The 18,764-nt window shown below is 41.0% G+C and overlaps 3 protein-coding genes across 3 annotated transcripts; 1 reads left to right on the plus strand and 2 right to left on the minus strand.

Annotated features, from left to right (window-relative positions):
• Positions 1–165: 165 nt before the first annotated feature.
• LOC142958984 (high affinity immunoglobulin gamma Fc receptor I-like) lies at positions 166–5,579 on the plus strand. Its single transcript, XM_076100074.1, has 6 exons — positions 166–2,573; positions 2,680–2,715; positions 2,976–3,266; positions 3,581–3,853; positions 4,499–4,774; positions 4,911–5,579. The coding sequence occupies exons 1-6, from the start codon at positions 2,453–2,455 to the stop codon at positions 5,270–5,272; spliced, it is 1,359 nt and encodes a 452-aa protein (XP_075956189.1). The 5' UTR covers positions 166–2,452; the 3' UTR covers positions 5,273–5,579.
• A 1,007-nt stretch (positions 5,580–6,586) lies between these two features.
• On the minus strand, positions 6,587–8,523 carry otol1b (otolin 1b). The gene is given in 5 exon segments (XM_076100599.1): positions 6,587–6,643; positions 6,645–7,534; positions 7,621–7,692; positions 7,923–8,012; positions 8,127–8,523. Coding segments are annotated over 5 exon segments (1,506 nt in total).
• Positions 8,524–14,622: 6,099 nt separating this feature from the next.
• sptssb (serine palmitoyltransferase, small subunit B) lies at positions 14,623–17,424 on the minus strand. The gene has a single exon (XM_076100691.1). It carries the CDS (start codon positions 16,936–16,938, stop codon positions 16,657–16,659), a length of 282 nt encoding a protein of 93 aa, XP_075956806.1. The 5' UTR covers positions 16,939–17,424; the 3' UTR covers positions 14,623–16,656.
• Positions 17,425–18,764: the final 1,340 nt, after the last annotated feature.

The raw sequence follows: 18,764 nt of genomic DNA on the forward strand, positions 1-18,764 counted from the left end.
TCTCCCACAATGACATCATCAGTACCTCAGTACTTCTTTATCCTTGTTATTGTCGTTACATTTATGCAGCCGGGATATATGGTTGGATGTGCTATTTAAACATATTTCTGTCATGACCCCACAAAGTTGTTGTTTTTTATATATATATATATATATATATATATATATATATATATATATATATATATATAGCGATGTGACCAGGTGCAAATTCAAAACCTGGGTGCTCAAATTAACACGTAGAACCTTACTGCCCAAGTAACATCGAATGACTTTACTTAAAGGAAATGGAGAAATCCGAAAAATGCAAAACTTAACTTCCCCTCACTAAAATAACCCTCTAGCTCATGCTCGTGATTTGTGCGGTTTACTGGGCATTTCCCTGTCCAGCAGAGAAGTATCCGGTGAGAAAGAGAGTGACATTAACATGTTCTGTTAATGTCGGGAAATCATCAAGTCCTCCCAGTGGTGTGGATATTGTGGTCTTGTTCTCATGCCGGACCTCTCACTCCAGTCATATTCTGGATGTACAGAAGTGATTTTATTTTTCTATAGAGTGGCAGTTATCGATTCTTTTGGATGCAATAGGAGACATTAATCCTGTAATATTTACAGTAGTAGTCTTGTTAAAAAAAAAAAAAGAAAAAAACATTGCTTGAAGACATGTTACATGAATTACCGAATAGTAAGATTTTCATCCGTTCATTTATATTCTTGAGGGTGTCATAAGCATGTCCCATCGAGGTTTATAGGTGATTGGTTTTGGGTGTTTGCTGTCGGAGCAGTTGGATTAGGGAGATAAGAGGTCAAAGACGATGCTGTTTCCCCGTAAACACAAGTCGCTGCTCAGGCCGGTTGCTTTACTAACAAAACATAACCAATTTATTATATTTTAAAGCACTTTTCTTCTGTTTGATTTAAAGCTATTATTTCAGAAGTACCTTTTAATGAAGTAATGGTTGTATTCAGTTGAAAGGATAGTTGGTGAAAGCAGTGTTGTTAAACGTTGTCTTTGTATTTGGCAGTAGTGGAAGGAATGTTTGGGAGAGTTTTTGTTTGTTTTCCTTTTCTCATGAGCTACGGCTTGCTAGATGTTGCTACATTTTAATCTTTTCTTTTATTCTTGTTCGCAGCACGTATAGTTAGTGTGCACTTGCTGTCCGATTTTAGTTTGAGAAAAGAGTTTTAATGCAAACTTAAACAATGGCTGGAATAACTTAATATCGCACTGTATGCAGAAGCCACTTATGAGGTATATGAAGATTTTAAAACATCATCTTTGTAACCGTACAGGTTTGTTATTATATCACATGGGATGAAGTAACTCAATACTGTCTTTTATTTATATGTAAGTTATTGGGGCAGTATTGGTGTATATGCCTCTGGGTGTGTGATGATGATGATGATGAATAAACATTTAAAATACACGTGTTTCCTGTTCATCATGTTTTACATGACTTATGATTTAGCAGGTTAGAGTGTAAAGTAAAGAGTTTGCACATGACGGTTTAACTATTCATACAGTTCTGTGTCATGATGGAGGACGGAAAAGGATAGTAAGTGTAAAAGTTAAACAAAATATAACATTTCTGGTATTCATCAACCTTTTTCCACGGTGTATGCTCACATGTGTCCATTGTGGAATCGGTCAATAGGCTTTTGCAAACTAACAGTTTGTTCATTTATTAAGTCATTTCAGATTTGCTGTCTAGTCAAGAATAAATGCCTAAATACGATGACAAATGAGGTAGGAAACTGATCCTAAGAACCACTTGAAAATTAATAAATTCAATAAAGAATTTAAAAAAAAAAAGAAGACATTCAGTACCTGAGTTAGTTAGTGTTATAGTGAGAGAAAACTTAGTCTGAATGTATGTCTGTGTTACTATTCTTCTTGCTGTCTGTTGAATTACAAAGACAGAATTTTGTACTAAAAATGAGTTTGGTAAAAATAAAAAAAAAGATGCAAATAAAAAAAAAAAAAAGCATTATCCATAGATAATTGAGTTTATTCAATGGTCCCACCTCATTGGAGAGGGATTTTAAATAACCATTTATTTAGTCAAACAAATCACTATGTATAGTGATTTGTTTAATTATTCTTCAAATATTTATTTCTCAATGTCAGTACAGTTCAGAAAAAATAATAATTCTGAAAAAGAGGGTGTGTTACTTTCACTTCCCTTTGTTTTTCATAGAAATATTCCAGGATTGAGATTAACCCCGGATGAAGTCAAGGCAATGAAGTAGAAATGAAGAAAAACAGTTCTCATCATTTCCATTAACTTTGATGATGCTCCCTCAACTTGTACTGCCCATCCATTCTTGTCAACGTTGTTGTTATTGAAAAAATTCCACGTTGGTTTCCACAGATGTATGCTCGCAGTTTAGAGGAAAAGTAAACTTCACAGGAAAGACAGCGTTATTTTTAGGAAAAGGAATATCCAGCGTGATGAGTCAAAAATCTGAAAAAACTGTCATTCTCACTTCCCTCTATATTAGAAATAAAAGACTCTCCCTCAGTCTCGGTTTCTTACAATCTATCACAATGGACACGGTAATTTCCCTCCTTGGTGAGTTTTCTTCAATTAATTCGCAATATCTCACAAATTAAGCATCGTCTTTAAAATATTGTTATCAACTTTCATTTATCTTACACAGGTTTATTTTCCTTTTCAGTTCTTTCAACACTACCACAGCTCGTAGTACCTCAAGGTATGTACCACATATTCTCATCTTTAAATTCTAGACATGGAACAACTTTGCATGACATAGTGTTAACATTTGTAAACATACGTCTATACTGTATAAATTCAATCAATATGCCAGCTGCTATTTCAGCTGAGTAGATGACGTTATGTGATGTTAATAAGATGACTTAAACATTTATAATCCCAACAGTGCAGGTACAGAGATGATTTAGATTCTTTTGGGATATTCCTCCCAAGCAGACCCACATGTGTTTGTTTTTACAGCTCCCCGTGTGACCTCGTTCAGAGCTATAGTGGAGATGGTGTCAGGGGATTCAAGGATCTTCTCTGGAGAGAGTGTGCGGCTGAAATGCAGCATCCCTGATGTCCACAGGTCCTCCTGGGAATACCTGTGGTTCAGAGGATCTGAACAGCTCCCACAGCATGGGGAGCACCTCGATCTGTGGAAACCCAAGGTTAGAGAGAGTGGGAAATTTTACTGCCAGGGTGTGAGGGATACAGCGGTCGGAAACATACACACCCTCAAAAGTCTACCTTTGGAGATCAATGTGGATGGTAAGATCTTATGTTTTTTAAGTATCATTTCAACAGAAATCTCGTTGATTCACGTCAGGCCCCTTTCTTCCTCTTTTTCCTACTTCTGCTACGCCTGTGAAATTAGGAACCACTGTACTGTTGCTGCCCTAAACTTATTTAAAGTGTTGTATTGTGCCCCAATTATGTGTTTGTTTTTAAAAAGCATTACTTAATTGGCATGTTTTGCTCACATTTCAAACACGCTGCCATTGGCCTGTTTTATTACTGTGAATATCAATACAAGGCTATGCTGTGCTATGATATGCTGTTTCTTCTCTGTAATCTTTGTTCAGGAGGGTGGGCTATCCTGCAAGTCCCACCTCATCCCGGCCTCGTTGGAGAGACCTTGAAGGTCACGTGTCGCATCCGAGGCTCACTCCAACTTCACGAGGTGATTCTGTACAAAGATGGCGTTGAAGTTATGAGACAAAATGGCCTCAACACACATTTCTACCTGACCAACTCGACCCTCGAGGACCAAGGAATGTATTCTTGTCGGGCTTCCTGGGACGCAGACAGGCGTACACGCTCTGTAATTTCAGTTGACGCTTCAGTTCAGGTCTTAGGTAAGTTCATATACTGGGTTTCATATACTGAGTTTGCTTGTGGTTGCACACGTTAAAATAATACTTGTCAGTTGCATGAGAAGACCATGGCACTCTCCTATCTTTCTGATATGTATCTACAGCTAAGCTTAGATTAGCATAAAGGGGGAAACAGCTAGTCTTACTCTGTAAAAAAAATAAAAACTGCCTGCAAATCTAAAGATCACTAATTAACATGTTTGATCTCGTTTTTCTATAATATGTACAAAAGCACAAGAATAAAAATATAATTTGTGGTTGTGGGGTGTTATGTGCTGGACTATTTCTAGACCTGGAGCTGCGATTTGACTACTTGGTAGAGCCTCTTTACTTTGGCAAGCCACTGCACCTGGCCAAGAGATACACCTGTAAAACCACACATTGTTGTTTTTACATCTACACTGAATGCTAAAGCAAGCAGCCATTTAGTTAAGTTTAGTTTAGCTTACGCAAAGTCTGTAAATTGCACCAGGCTAGCTGTTTCCAGTCTTTATGCTAAGCTAAGCTAAGCTAACCAGCTGCTGACTGTCTAGTTGTCTAATTAATGTCTAATTATTCCTACGAGTAGGATTTAGCGCTGTATTTGAATGTGTCAGTAATGTTTTTTTCTTTGTGGCTCTATCTTAGAGGTTCTGTCGCAGCCACTTTTGGAGATTGTTGCAGACAATAACCTGATTCCAGTAAATAAGATGAAGCTCATCTGCCACCTCCAATACAACGCCCGTGCTCCTGCGCCCCCAATACACTTCTATTTCTACAACAATAACAATCAACTGGGAACAGCAATGTCTCAGAACCATGTCCTGGTCAAACGGACTCCAGGCCAGTACAGCTGCAAGGCCAAGGTGCCTGAGTTGGGTATCTCCAGGAGGAGTGAACCCAAACCCTTTGGGCAAGTGACAGGTACTTAGAAGTAAATGTTACTTGCTGTGTTCTCGACTAAGTTTAAACCCTAATCCTTTTCCCGAGTTGTCAAAACTGTGAATCTTTGTGCAGCAGTTGCGCAACTTCTGAGATCAACTTGTCTCTGATCCAATAGGACCACAGACAATTCCTCCAACTCTTCATCCCAGAGATCCACGGCCTTTAGCTTTCCCAAGATCATCCCCAGACCTCTTCCTGTCTCCTTCTGCTGAGCCAACCGCAGCCCGTCCCTCCCCTCACCAATCCACTGCAACTCCTACTTCTTTTCACTCTACTGGAGTGAGCATCCAATCCTCATATCCTACCCGGAAGCCTTCACAGTCGGCACCAAGCAATTTGCTATCTACAGTCCAGTCTTCTAATCAAACTTCGGCTCCTTTAAATATATCTATGGGATCAGGTGACGTTTCTGGAGAATCAGGTGACGTTTCTGGAGAATCAGGTGACATTTCTGGAGAATCAGGTGACATTCCTTAGAACTATCCAGAAACTGTCCTATGGTGACACGTTATCATACATAACAGACCATTGCAGAAATTAATCATACTAAATCAGAGTAATGATGTGCAACTGCCACATCTATAGCTATCTGATATCAATCATATACATGGAGCCACTGGGCTCTCAGGCTTTTAATATGATTCTTTGTGTAATCTATCATTTAACATATTACAAAGTGTCAGCTTCATGATGTCATCTGTAAACAACTAACTGGATCAGTACTGTTGGGGATTAATAACTAATGCCATGTTGGTTAAATAAATAAAGCATTCCACAGTATGTACTACTGGATTTTATTTTCAATTAACTCTTTTTACAATTGCACAGAAATACTGCTTACATATTAGAAGTATTTGTATGTTAACACAAACGAAAAAAGATTTACATAAGAAGTATTATTTATAGGTCACAGTGATATTTTTTGTTTGCTTAACACATACATCATGAATTTGTATGTCTCAGTTTTTGCAATTTGATCGATGGCCAAGGCCATCAGGGAAAGTGTAGATTAACAGGAAGCAGAAGTCAGAGTGTGACAACGACAGCAGTAAACAAAGATATGGGAGACAGGAAAAAGTAAGAATCAAGTGGTAAAGGAACATCTTTGTGTGGGTGTGACACGTGGTCATTTTGTTTAAATGAGGGCAACACTACAGATAGACTATCAATAAACACTTCAGGCAATGTACATGGTTAAGGAACACTGTGCAGGGCTTGGAGAGGTTAACAGGTGTCCTAAAAAAAACATAAAAACATCTGCACACTTGGTGGCAAACACAATTTGAATATATATGTGTGTATATATATGTATATTTAAAACTCCTGTACTGTCACGCTTACTGCTGGTATATTTATTAACAACGTTTCGGTCTATTAGTTTTATCAAGAATTTAAGTCACATCATTGTATCTTTGTCATTTTGCTTTCTTCTGATATTGTCATTTTTTAATTGCCTTCTAATGGATACCTGGGTAGCAATGTGTGTGTCTTCTCAAAATGACCTCATTCTTGTGGATTGGATAATTTACCCTGCATCTCTGTTGTGATGCATGTTTATATTCCTGATGAGGGTTGTGTAGATGGAAACGTTGTAAATAAATATACCAGCAGTAAACAAGACTTTTGTTTAATTCAGAAGGTAACAGGTAATATAATAAGATACTAGTGAGATAATAATACAATAACTTGATCTTGATATTGCCAGTCCTTACATTTTCATACTTGTGTGCAGTACAAGTTTTGAGCAGTTCATAATGAGTGTAGTGTAGCACCACGAGTATTTGTCCCTTTTCAGGGATCAAGATTGAACAGTCCCGTAAAAGATGTTTTCAGTAGAAGATCAGGCTGTGTCTGAGTAAAGCAGGAACCCGGAGAAGATGCTGTCATCCTCACTGCTGGCATATGCCCCGTTCCAGTCTCTGAGCGTTTCCATCCACACTTGATCGCCCACCACCAGCTGCAGCACCACGAGAGTGGACGCCTGGTCGATGTCTTGACCATACAGAGAGTCCCGCGTCCTTACCCGCCGTGACCCGTTCACCACCAGCGTGGCGCGCAGTGGCTGATTGCGCACAGTGATGTGGAAGGAGAAGACGTAAACCCCAGCGTGGACGCATGTGAAGCTGTTGGAAGTGACATTGAAGTGGCTCTCTTCGTTGTAGAAGACTTTGTCGAAGCGGATCGGGAAGCCAGAGGGAGGAAAGGACTTTCTTGGAGAGATACCTACACTGAAGGCTGAGCGTTTCTGGAGATACTCTGATCCCTTTGATCCTTTGAATCCACGAATGCCCCGCTCACTTCTCTTCCCAGGGAAACCTCTGTCCCCTTTTGGCCCGAGCATCCCTCTTATGCCTTGTGGACCCTGAGGTCCTCTAAGCCCTGGCTCTCCTTGTGGTCCTAGAGGGCCGTGATCCCCACGGACGCCACCAGGACCTGGGGAACCATGCTTGCCGTTCATTCCTGGAATGCCCATCGCTCCTGGAATGCCAGGAGATCCCGTATCCCCTCGCTCACCTTTCTGTCCTCTCTCCCCAAAAGTGCCACACTCCCCATTATCCCCCTTGTTGCCTTTTGGACCTATCTCAACAGCCACTCCCGGAGGTCCAGCTGGCCCCTCTTTTCCCGGTTCTCCTTTCTCACCAGCAGTCCCATTCTTGCCAGGTTCCCCTTTCACCCCACCATCACCTTTGACACCTTGCAACCCTATTTCACCTTTCTCACCTGTTGCGCCACCATCACCTGCAGGGTAAGGAAAACTGTGTCAGAAATATTGAAGTCTGGAGACAATATAAAACGATTCAGCAATCATCACAACAGGTTTTCACCTTTTTGTCCTAATTTCCCTGGAACTCCTGGTGCCCCGCCTGTTCCACTGCTTCCTTTGTCTGCTTTATCCCCTACGAAATTGATTCAATGAACAGTATCCAACTTAAGCATCATAAATAGATGTTTTAACTAGTGCTAATATATGAAGAATAACAACAAGAGTATACTGAATTACTTTCTTTTGATGGGCCCCTTTACAGTATGTGTTGTGCCCAGGGGCCCATTGTTTCATAATGTCCTATATTTGTAATATTTATGTAATAAACATTTTAAAATGTGTATTCAACCGTATTATACTAGCCTTTGTCTCCTCTTAAGCCCATAGGACCACTGACTCCCGGTTGGCCAGGTAAAGCAGCTGCTCCTGTAAGGCCTCTATCACCTGGTGGCCCTGGGAAGCAAACACAGTCAAAGTTCAAAATGCTGAAAGCGAACATACAAACAAATTGAATAATTAAATCTAAATGCGTTTTGCTTTATTGCACTTTATCAGTGAGTCTTTTACCTTCCAGGCCTCTGTCTCCCTTTGGCCCCCTGGGGCCTCTCTCAGGTGGACAGCACTCACAGAAGTTGAAGTAGCACTCGTTGTAATCTAGAGTGTAATTCTCAGGAGCCCCCTGCTCGGTGCCCTCCGTGTAGTACTGTGGGTAGACGTGATTTGGAATGGTGGTCCTCTCTATGGGGGGCAGCGGTTGGGGCTTCACAGGATTTGCGCTCGGCACTGTCTTGAGAGTCTTGGGCATGCTGGTGGTTACAGGGCTGTGCACGGTGATCTGAGGGAAGGGCTTCTTGGTGTACTGGTACTTCGGCTTCTGTGTAGTCTTAGCTTCAGCGCAGGACACCACAGCGAGTGTAACCACAACTACAGCCACAAGGGTTGACTGACAGGAGATAATCCTCATGATTGACTGGGATCGGTTCTTTTCTTCTGTTCGTTTGATTTCATTTCATTGTCAATCCACTTTAGGTTTAAAGACGAGAGGTTACAAAAATAGCACATGCTGATTAGCATTACTGTTGCAAAACACTCAAAGCACTGCATCAAGCCGTCTCTCCCCCTAGTCTACTATGATTATCACTATTGTGATTCTTTTTCTCTGTTGCTCTAGTTCCACTTGTACGTTATACACTGCCAATTTCAGGTTGGAGCTATACTTTGTTTCTCAGTCATGTGCCACTCAAAGCTGATCGTATGGGTGTTTATCAGTAAATTCAGCTGTTACAATGTTTAACTGCAATGGAAACCTGCATCTTCATCATTTTCATCAAGGTCAGTAAGCTCCTCAACCTAGATATGCCATTCTATACACATAAATCAATCATTTCAATAGGTAACCCGTCATGCTGAGATTCAGCTTTCTCTGCAAAATTTTGAATTCAGCAAAACTGATAAGACTCACCCAGTGATGCATAAGTGGTATGGTCATTTATCCTTTCTAGCGGTGGCTTGGAGGCAGCCCCAGGAGCTCCGGGTCTTTCTGATATCTCTGCGAGGCTTGGGCGAAAGAACATCCCCACCGATGAGGGTGTTAAGCTGGAATCACAGGGGGAGGTCTGAAATCCAACTGACGGGCTGGAGCCGACCCAAGGAGAACCACTGTGCTGTGGCCCATTCTCTGTACCCCTGTTGTGTAGAAAGGTGCTTTTGTGACACGGGATACAGCACCCGCCAGGAGCACTCCTTCGCTGCGAGCTAGGCGAGGCCGTGGGGCAATGGGTCATCCGATATGGGAGGCATTCCTCCAACATCCAACTTACTACCCAGGCTTTTACGCTGGGACAAAGCCAAGCAAAGAGGGTTCTGTGACAAAGGGCCAGGGCACTACAGCAGCCCATTTTTTCAAGCGTAAGTTTGTACTGTATTCTGCATGATGGTGCAAAACATTTTTACAGATGTGCCACTCAGTTGCAAGTTGTTCGACAGTACACCAAGATTGGAATATCTGCAGAAATTAATTTAAAATGTTTTACTACTAACAAACTGGCGCGCAACACAGGGAGCTCAGTATTGACAATCTACTGGTACTTGGTGAAAATCCAGAAGAAAGCTTAAACCTTAAGAGCACTGTTAATCTCCTCACTCAACAGTTGCTAAACCTGAGCTGTTTGTCAAGGGAACCAACTTATCTACTTTAAATCAGTGCCGTTGCAACGCTTGCCCGATCACTGTGACCGACTTTCTGCATGAGCCCCCGAGACTGCTGGCAGCTATATTTGCTAACATACTGTGTAGCTGGACAATGATTCATTCTTTGGGTGTAACAAGATAGCATCGTGTTTTTGTAGAAAAGTGATTTTCCGGTAGCTGTCTACTCGAAACTCTCGACTGGTCAGTGAATGAGTGTTTGAGCAATGGACATGCCTCAGTTGTCAAAGACCTCACATCCTCAGAGGGATCTATGACCAGCTATGAGTGAGCAGAAAGAAGGGAAATGAAATTTGGGAAACAGAGAGGGGTGATGGTGAGATGGGGGCTACTAAATAGGAGACGATTGTGTTTATTTAAACCATTTTTTTTATCTTCACACGTATACTTTTCTTTACCTCCTCACCTCAATTTACACGCTCTTTTTCTCCCTCCTTCCCAGCAGCTCAGGTGAAGTGTCCTTGACTTGCCCCTCCATAAAAGACAAACTGAGGGAGTGTAACATATGCAGCTGAGTCCTGAGAGAGGGGTTCCTTTGGGGTTCTCCATGCCCAACCTCGACCCCGTCGTCTCTCAGTTCCATTCAGATCACACACAACAGCAGCGGTCAGCTTACAGTGCTCCAGCTGGTCACAGAGGACCCAGGCGCCGCTCACCTGTCCGTTCATTTAACACTGGCAGCAGCCCTGCCCTCAGCCTCCATCCACACACACTATAGAGCAAGGGATAAGTAAGAGTTAACTTACTCAACGGATGCAGCCGAGCAGACAGAGAGCCAAAGATGACTTGGATGGATGGAGCTGTATTACCTTACATTAACCCTATTCATTCGATCTTCAAGCTGCAGTGAATGTGTATGGAGAGGGTGAGAGTGAGACAATAACATAGACTTGTTTAGTAACCAACACAGCAACCAGTCACTCTAGATCATTCCAGTACTGACAAGACATAGACAGTGTTTTGTTCTTTACTGTGGGATCTTATCAAAGAAAATCGAGATGCTGCAGAATTAGCAGCTAATGACTTTGGCAAGAGATCTGCTGGCAGTGAAGACACATCTAATGTAGTCGGACAGAGGACAAAAACACTTTCTCTTGCCACACTTTCCCCAATTAGCCTCTCTGATGTCAGGGATTGGGTTCTAATGTGCTTTTGGGGCTGTATTTCTGCATTTCTGGAAAACGGTATTGTGTTTTCTGTTTATAATACATTGTTGATTGAGTTATATCTTAGCTTACTTGGACCTTTTCTATTTAAAGCAAATGTGTGGGATTATTTGTATTACTGATGAAGGCATTGTAGCTTCAAAGCAATAGTTGGACATTTTTCGTCTTTCTTCCAGAGAGCGAGAGGAAAAGATTGAGATCTCTCACATATTTGTCTGTTGAATTGAAGCTACAGCCAGCAGACGGTTAGTTCAGTTTAGCAATAAGACCGGAAACAAGGGGAGACAGCTCGCCTGGCTTTGTAAAAAGGTAAGAAAATCTGCAAATTAGCACCTCCAAAGCTCTCTAATAACAAATATCTCCACATGTTGCCCCGGCACCCTCGCAGTGACAACAAGACTTGTGGAAGTAACTGCTCCAAATCCAAAACTAGTCCAGAACAAAATCCTGCGTTAATCCATTTTAAATGTAACTCAAATCACTAAGTCACTACAATCAGATAGATATTTGGAACCCAAAACTTAACAAATGTCCCATATCTATTATGTAGTAGGTTTTTATTTTCAGTATAGTATGTTGAAAAAAGGTTTGATATCAAGTGTTATGAAAAAACAAAACCCTGTCTCCCTCCCTTGAGCGTTTCACATTAAAATTCTTGGTACGTTGTCAATCATCCCTTCACAGGAGCTTGCATATATTGATGAGAATGTTCCTCTTTTCCATGAATGTACAGCACCGTACTCTGAATACAGAACCACAATGTGAACCAGATAGTCTTAACTTAAAGATAATGAATAGTAATAGAGTGCTTACTGAACTAGATTCAGACTTGTGATGATTGAACTTGGGCAAAGAATGAGACCATTGAGCAAAAGATTATTTCTCTGCTTGACCACTTGGTGGCAGACTTGGTTTTAGGTTTCACCACAAAGATCCTGTACGTAAAAAAACAAAAACATGTCTCAGCTTACTAAAAACCTTTATAGTTTGTAATATGCAGATGGTGGTGAAGATGTTGCTCTCACAAGCAGGCCTATATTTAGGAGCACAACAAGTCTCTTTAATACGCTACGCTGCTCTTCATCATCTTTTACTATGAGCCAAACTTAGCATAACATGTTTTCATTTGGAGTAAAGGTCCTTTGACCATGTCAGGGTTTGGATCCAGCTGTGGTTTAACGCCTTGCTGGGCTTAGGTTTTTATCAGGCCAACCACTCCTATTCTCATATCGACTGATTCATATCTCAGATATACTGTGGAGCAGGAAGCTGCGTCATTAAATGAGTTCCTCCTCCATCTTTGATCAACAAAGAATGGCAATAATTGAACAATCACTCTAAATATCACAGCACAAACCCTACGCTTGTTGGCAAACAAAGTATTCCTGGATTATGTTGTAATGGGGAAATGGATTTCTACATCCATTAAAAAAAAGTCTACGCGTGAGTGAGACTTCCTGAATGAACGTTTCTTAATACAAGGGGAAAATACGGTTAAAAGAGTGTGTTAAACTAAGACAGACAGACACATCCAACAGTGCAAACAATGATCCCTCAAAAACAAGTCTGTTAAATGACACTACAATACATAATACATAGCAGGGTATTGTGTAGTCCTTTTTATTTTTTTTATTTGGTGTTATAGATTTTTACACAAGGGAATTACACAATTGTCGATAAGTTATACAGTTAACTGAAGACAAAAATCAAATGTGTTGGTCACAGTCGTTGGTCATATAAAACGAATGTGATATATTAAAATATTCAGATTTTGTGGCAAACTCTTTATTAAGCCATAAACTGCAGCAGATAATACAATTACAATGAATCTAATTGACCTTGCCCTGTAAAGAAACTAAATCTCACAAGTTACTTAATGAAAACAGTTTGCGTAGGTATGTGCATGTTAGCGACGTTAGACTAGATAATATGCAGTTGAGACATTTACCTTAAAAAAGGACTCAACATTTAATCACACAAATGGGACATAAAAGCACTTTCTTTTATAGAAGAGACCAGAAGAGAACATTAAGTGAATTACAAAAATAAAAGTGTTCATAAGTGAATAGAAATATATTATCACAAAGTTTATTCAAAGATCATGTACAAGCTGTCATGCCGTGCATGGATGTCCAGACGTGTCCATTGTTGTCGATGTCGGTCAAAGATTGAGGCTAAACAGTATTCGTAGGTTATTACCATGGAAACAATCACTTTGATGGCACACACCTGTAGTTACACCTGAACAACAGCACGTATGGTGGCAGGACTTAAGCTCTATCTGTCTCTCTCTGTGTGTGTGTGTGTGTGTGTGTGTGTGTGTGTGTGTGCGTGCGTGTGTGTGTGTGTGCGTGTGTGTGTGTGTGTGTGTGTGTGTGTGTGTGTGTCTGTATGTTTAAATGTAAAATTGTTATGGATAAGTTATCAAATGTATTCATATGTATTATTGTTTAATACACTATTAATATGGCAACACTTTCTGGGGTTTCCTTGTAAACTGAAACCTGGTTGCGTTGTCAGTTTTATTTGGGAGAAACAGTTGCAGGCTATATATAAACACAACAGAAACAATACACCGACCCTCTGGGTGTTCTGAGAGCATTTGAGTCTGCAGATAGCTTTGTTTACATCTTGTCTTTATGGAGATAACCTCTGGTCTCTTCCTTCATGGGATACAAATTAACATGTGAAGTGTAAACAGAAGACTCTGAGGCAGACTTGCACGATGTAGGATGGCGTCAGAAAACGCAGCGCCGGGATTTTAATATGCGACAGCAGAGGATGTGAGATGAAGGAAAAGAAGAAAAAAAGAGGAAAAGAAAGAGGGAGTAGAGAGGAAAGGAAACAAGAATAATAGAAAGGAAAGGAGAAGAATGGAGAGGAGAGGAAAGAAAAGGAAATGAGAAGAGAGGAAACAAATAAGAACAATGGAGAGGAAAGGAGTGGAACTGAGGGGAGGGTTAAGGAAAGGAAATGAGAGGAGAAACAAGTAAAGATTAGTGGAGAGGAAATAAAATGAAAGGAAAAGAAGCGAAAGAAAGGAAAGGAGGGGAAACGGAAGGCTTCAGCAGTACTTTTGCAATGAGGTTGGGTGTAGAGGTTGAGAACTGAGGGTGTTGCAGCTACTGGAAGAAAAACAACAAGATGGAGGTGTCTGGTTACAAGGCATGAACATATTACCTGGCAAGTCTCTAAACTGATAACAATGTCCAGCTCCCTTATCCACCATCCATGGTTATAATATTTAAGGATTATTCCCTCCCAGCACCATTCATTTCACACCATTCTACCAGAAAATCTTTAAAGCAGATTTTGTTAACCAAGAATTTAACATTTAAATAGTGTCTGTGGCATGGTAGGCTTCAGGTAAACAGAGCTTTGTGGATGTAGGTAGGCTGCCTTGTATCTGCAGAAGGACAGCAAAGCCGCTGGCTCTTTATTCCTGCACTGTCTGAGGAGAACGGGTTTGGTGGCTCTGCCTCTTATTGTGTGAAATCCCTTCATGTGGTACAGTTAATTGTGTCAGGAATGTGCGACCCATAAGCATCTGTTTAGCTTGTTCCTGCATTTTAAAGTAACTGCTCCGCTTGACTGAAGGCATAACCGATTAATATGCTGAGCGGGTTCATATTTCAAACCATCAGTATGCGCAGACAAATCAGAAAACAAACAACAAACAGCTGTCCAAGTATCTTCAGATGTCTTTATTTTCTGAACATTGCAGTGATGTGTTGCTATCATGTATAAATTAAACACAAATTTAGGTGAACTGGGAAAAAAAGCCTCTCATAGAGCTCTTCAAACTTGGTACAGGAAATATCTGGGCCTATACACCTACTGACAACTGAATATAAATGACACAAACTGGGGACAGTATAAAAGCACTTTCAGGTAGAAAAACAAAGAACACGTTATGTGTTATTTATGGACACAAGAGAACACATGATAAGTTTGGTAATTGACATTGTAACCAGCCAAGCATTTACCACTGTATTTAAATATATAACAAAGTATAAATAAAGGGGATCATGATTGGACTGTAATCAGTTAGCCCTGGATCCATCTTAAGCACACAACTAAATGCAATGCTCATCACAACTACGATACACCAAGACTCATCCTCTCTCCGGTTCATCTCTATAGATCCACTATAGGTGAAGATGACGGCTTTTGCTTTCCGCAGGCAAACAGCAAACAGTTCTGCTTTGAGTTCAGAGGCTGTCGATTAAGTAAAGCTACGACATTAACAAAGCCGTGCCTAAAACGCAAAGGTGCGCCGTATCAATATTTGCTCATGCTCAGTGCTGAGCACACCTTCCTGACGTACCAACATAAAGAGATAAAGAGAGGGCTATGCCGTTACTTTATCAGTAAATCAGTTAATTCCACAACTGTGTAACAGATCCCTGATCATGACACTTTTAGATTCATTGCATAGCTTGGGCTTTTCTTATCAACTCTTCCTTAAAAGATCAGCAAACTTAAAATGTGCATTGTACCATGCCAGCTAGCATTACAGTGCATAAAGGCAACTAAAAAGCTGATAAACACATACGCACACATGCTTAAAGGGGCACTCCACCAATTGTACAGCTTGTAAAATAGTTGTATAATGTCTTCTGTGGAGCTGAAGAGAGCTTTCCTAAGGCGGTGTCTAAAATCACTGCCTTGATCACTTGTTTACTACTCCTTAGATAAAAACACTCAATAGTTGACTCTGTAGTGAGCAGTACATTTATAATTCGGAAACTTATGAATCATCGGCATTTTGCGTCATTGACAGCTGTAGAATCACACAATGATAATTTTCATATCTATTAAATGCGATGCATTGCATTATGTGATTGATAGACAGACAGCACATTTTCTTGCTCCACTTTTGGAACATTTAGGGCATTAAATAGTCCATAAATCACCTACTCTGAATTCAGACACATAGATATAATATAAAACAGCATAGAGTAAATTCAGTCCACTATATAATAAATAGTGATGTCTGAAAAATAATCCAAATTTGGGGTTTAAAAGATGTGGGTATATTAATCAGTTAGGGAGGGTCTACACAGAAATACCCTATCAAGTTGTATTATGGGAAATATAAATAGTATGGGATCCAGTGTTTAGGGTTTTGTTTATTTAGGATATCTTGTTCCCTGCTGCTCTCGTTTTCATTTGTCTGCAACAAGTTTTTTTTATGGACGTGACACAAAATTTCCGGAAAACGCCCCTTTAAAGACTGTAGCTTAAAAGCCATGACGGAAGGAACAGCATCTAGCAGTATTTTGTTGTGAGAGAAGCATGCAAATGTGCAACCCATGTATGACCCTATCATGCAAAACCCAGAGGTGGTATGCACTCACACAGGACATGTGGTCAGACAGACAAAAACAAATAGGACAAACAACATTTCACAAAACGTTTCACAGCGAGGGTGTGAAAGTAATGTACAGTCGTGTATCTAATACCATGGGGTAAGGCCACAGGGTTTGGGATGTACAGAAGATAGTAAGGCTCTGATTTCCAGATCATCTCATTAAGAGCTTCTTGTTTTCAGTCTTGATTAGCAGCGGCAATGGAACCGCTGTGGTTCGGGACGAACATGGTGTAAAGAGGGCCTCAAGGTTCACTGGGAGATAAGAAGTTGAGTTATACGAAAATTGTTTGGAGACTCGGGATAATCCACCCCGTCGCTGCTTCTTTTGCCTCCAAATTCTCTCCATCTTTTAGCTCATGAGTGCCACGGTGCTCTCAGGCTGGTCGCCAAAGAGCCCGGAGAAAAACTCCAGTGCGAGTCGCAGGTGAATGGGCACAAAGACATACGAGGTGTAGACCACCATGCCGATGACGGAGAAGAGGATGGAGTTGAAGATGGACTTTTCCCAGGGCTCCAGGACATAGATGCCGGTGATGAGCAGGTACTGGTAGTACAGCCAGGCCAGGTACTCCCTAAAGTTCTTGAAGTTCATCTTGCAAGCTGGACAGAAGGTAAAGAAAAAATAGTCCATGTGGCTGTGTGTTTATCAATAAGGAGGTGTGAAAGGGAATTAGGAGCACACCTTTGGCCCTCCAAACCCACAGCAGGACTCATGGATCTAATAGGATTCATGTGTGTGGGACAGAGAAACACCCAAGAAATGAAATCCCGGGGTCCCACATGAATACATAACAGTCACCCTTGACACACATGCATGTGTTATCACACACATGTGACACTTACAAATAGGCCTATACGTTTCTGCTCCTGGAGGGTAATGAGCAACGGTTTCCACCATAGAACATGCACTTTAATAACAGAAGGACGAAATAACATTCCCTTGTTTTAATGGTCCGTTTGCATGGGTTATGGTGTTTGTAATTAGTATATTAAATATTATAATATATTATAAGTTAAACCTTTTTTCAAATATCTGATTTAAAAATATAAATCTTTTGTTTATTTGAAGCTTTGCATAGCCGCAGGCATAAACAGATCCGCCACAATTGGGTAGGGGGCGGGGTCAACAGGTGCGCTGCATGAACAGGTGCACTCACCTCGAAAAACAGGACAAGTCCCACATAGCTTTACAGTCTACTCCACAGGATGCACACAAATTAACCTCCTTAACATAAATACCACAGTAAAGCTGTTATACTGAAGTTACAACAACCAAAACACATATGTGAAGGCCTAGCGCCCTGTGATGACCAGCAGGATATTAATTAATTTAATTATTAAATTATTAAATGATTAAGTTCGGCCCACAAAATTTCAAAATAACTTAAAAAGTTAAATTCCTGCTATAAATGTATAATTAATAACTATTTCCACATAGCAATGTTACGTTTCATCACCATTCCTGTTAATTGACACTTTTGAATAGACACAATATTAGAGAGGGTATATCAGCTACTGAGCGCTCCCTGTAGCCTGCAGTGTGTAGAACCGAATCCATATATTGAGACTCACCTAAGCAGCCGACGTCAGATGATCCCCTGGATATCTATACTGGTGGAGGTAATTACTGGAGCCCGCGTCCCGCTGCTGCTCCGCTGCTTTGTGTAAACCAGTTTGCCGCTGGCGTATATGTAGCAGGTCATACAGAGTGATGACGCCACACCCACTGGGCCTACTCGTGCTGACACTCACGGCTCACAGATCATGCAAGTGGAGTGACCGAGGACTATAACGTACAGGCCGGTGTGTGTGTTTGTGTGTGTGTGTTTGTGTGTGTGTGTTTACGCAGCTGAAAGAAAAACAGTCCTCGCATCAGAGGCACAGCAGGAGTCGGTGTCTAGGTTGCAGTGCTATGTCAGCCATGTCAAGTCAGCTGATTTCTTGTGCTTCATTTTTAAACTTTCTTCAGTCCGTGTCGCATCCTCGTGCGGATCTGTCCCACCATGCTGCAGCCCGACACTGCGCCGCAGTACCACCTCTGACGTAGCAGCAGCAGCAGCAGGAGGACGACGCTGGGAAAAACGAGCCGAGACAGCGCAACCCTGGTATGCACTTAAACCGCAGCGATGTAAGTTTATAAACAGCATATATTGCGCAAATACGAGATCGTACACCGAACGTAAAAGACATTCCGACAGTTTAATATTCAGCTGCAGTCTTTGCACAGTCCAGTTACCTTAATAAACGATGCGTAACCGTTCGCCAACAGCCCTGCTGTGTTTACTTTAGGTAAATACTCAAAAAGAAAAATCAACACGCTATAGACATCTGGATGAGACATCTGGATGATAACAATATTTTGTAGGCTGCAGTGTTTCAATAACGCTCTGTTCTTTTGTCTTCATACATCTAGTCGATGAGTTTGTGCATTTTGGAGACAGGCGCTGAATCTGTAAC

This window comes from Anarhichas minor, unplaced genomic scaffold (genome assembly GCF_050575085.1).
Source record: "Anarhichas minor isolate MPS153535 unplaced genomic scaffold, ASM5057508v1 ptg000026l, whole genome shotgun sequence".
Classification (NCBI taxonomy): domain Eukaryota; kingdom Metazoa; phylum Chordata; class Actinopteri; order Perciformes; family Anarhichadidae; genus Anarhichas; species Anarhichas minor.

What these genes read in the sequence shown, in the direction of transcription:
- LOC142958984 (XM_076100074.1), top strand. Translation starts at nt 2,453, where the DNA reads ATGAGTCAAAAATCTGAAAAAACTGTCATTCTCACTTCCCTCTATATT. An exon ending in CGCTTCAGTTCAGGTCTTAG is followed by an intron (nt 3,854 to 4,498) that starts GTAAGTTCATAT and finishes GCTCTATCTTAG; the next exon opens with AGGTTCTGTCGCAGCCACTT. An exon ending in ACCCTTTGGGCAAGTGACAG is followed by an intron (nt 4,775 to 4,910) that starts GTACTTAGAAGT and finishes CTGATCCAATAG; the next exon opens with GACCACAGACAATTCCTCCA.
- sptssb (XM_076100691.1), bottom strand. Translation starts at nt 16,938, where the DNA reads ATGGACTATTTTTTCTTTACCTTCTGTCCAGCTTGCAAGATGAACTTC.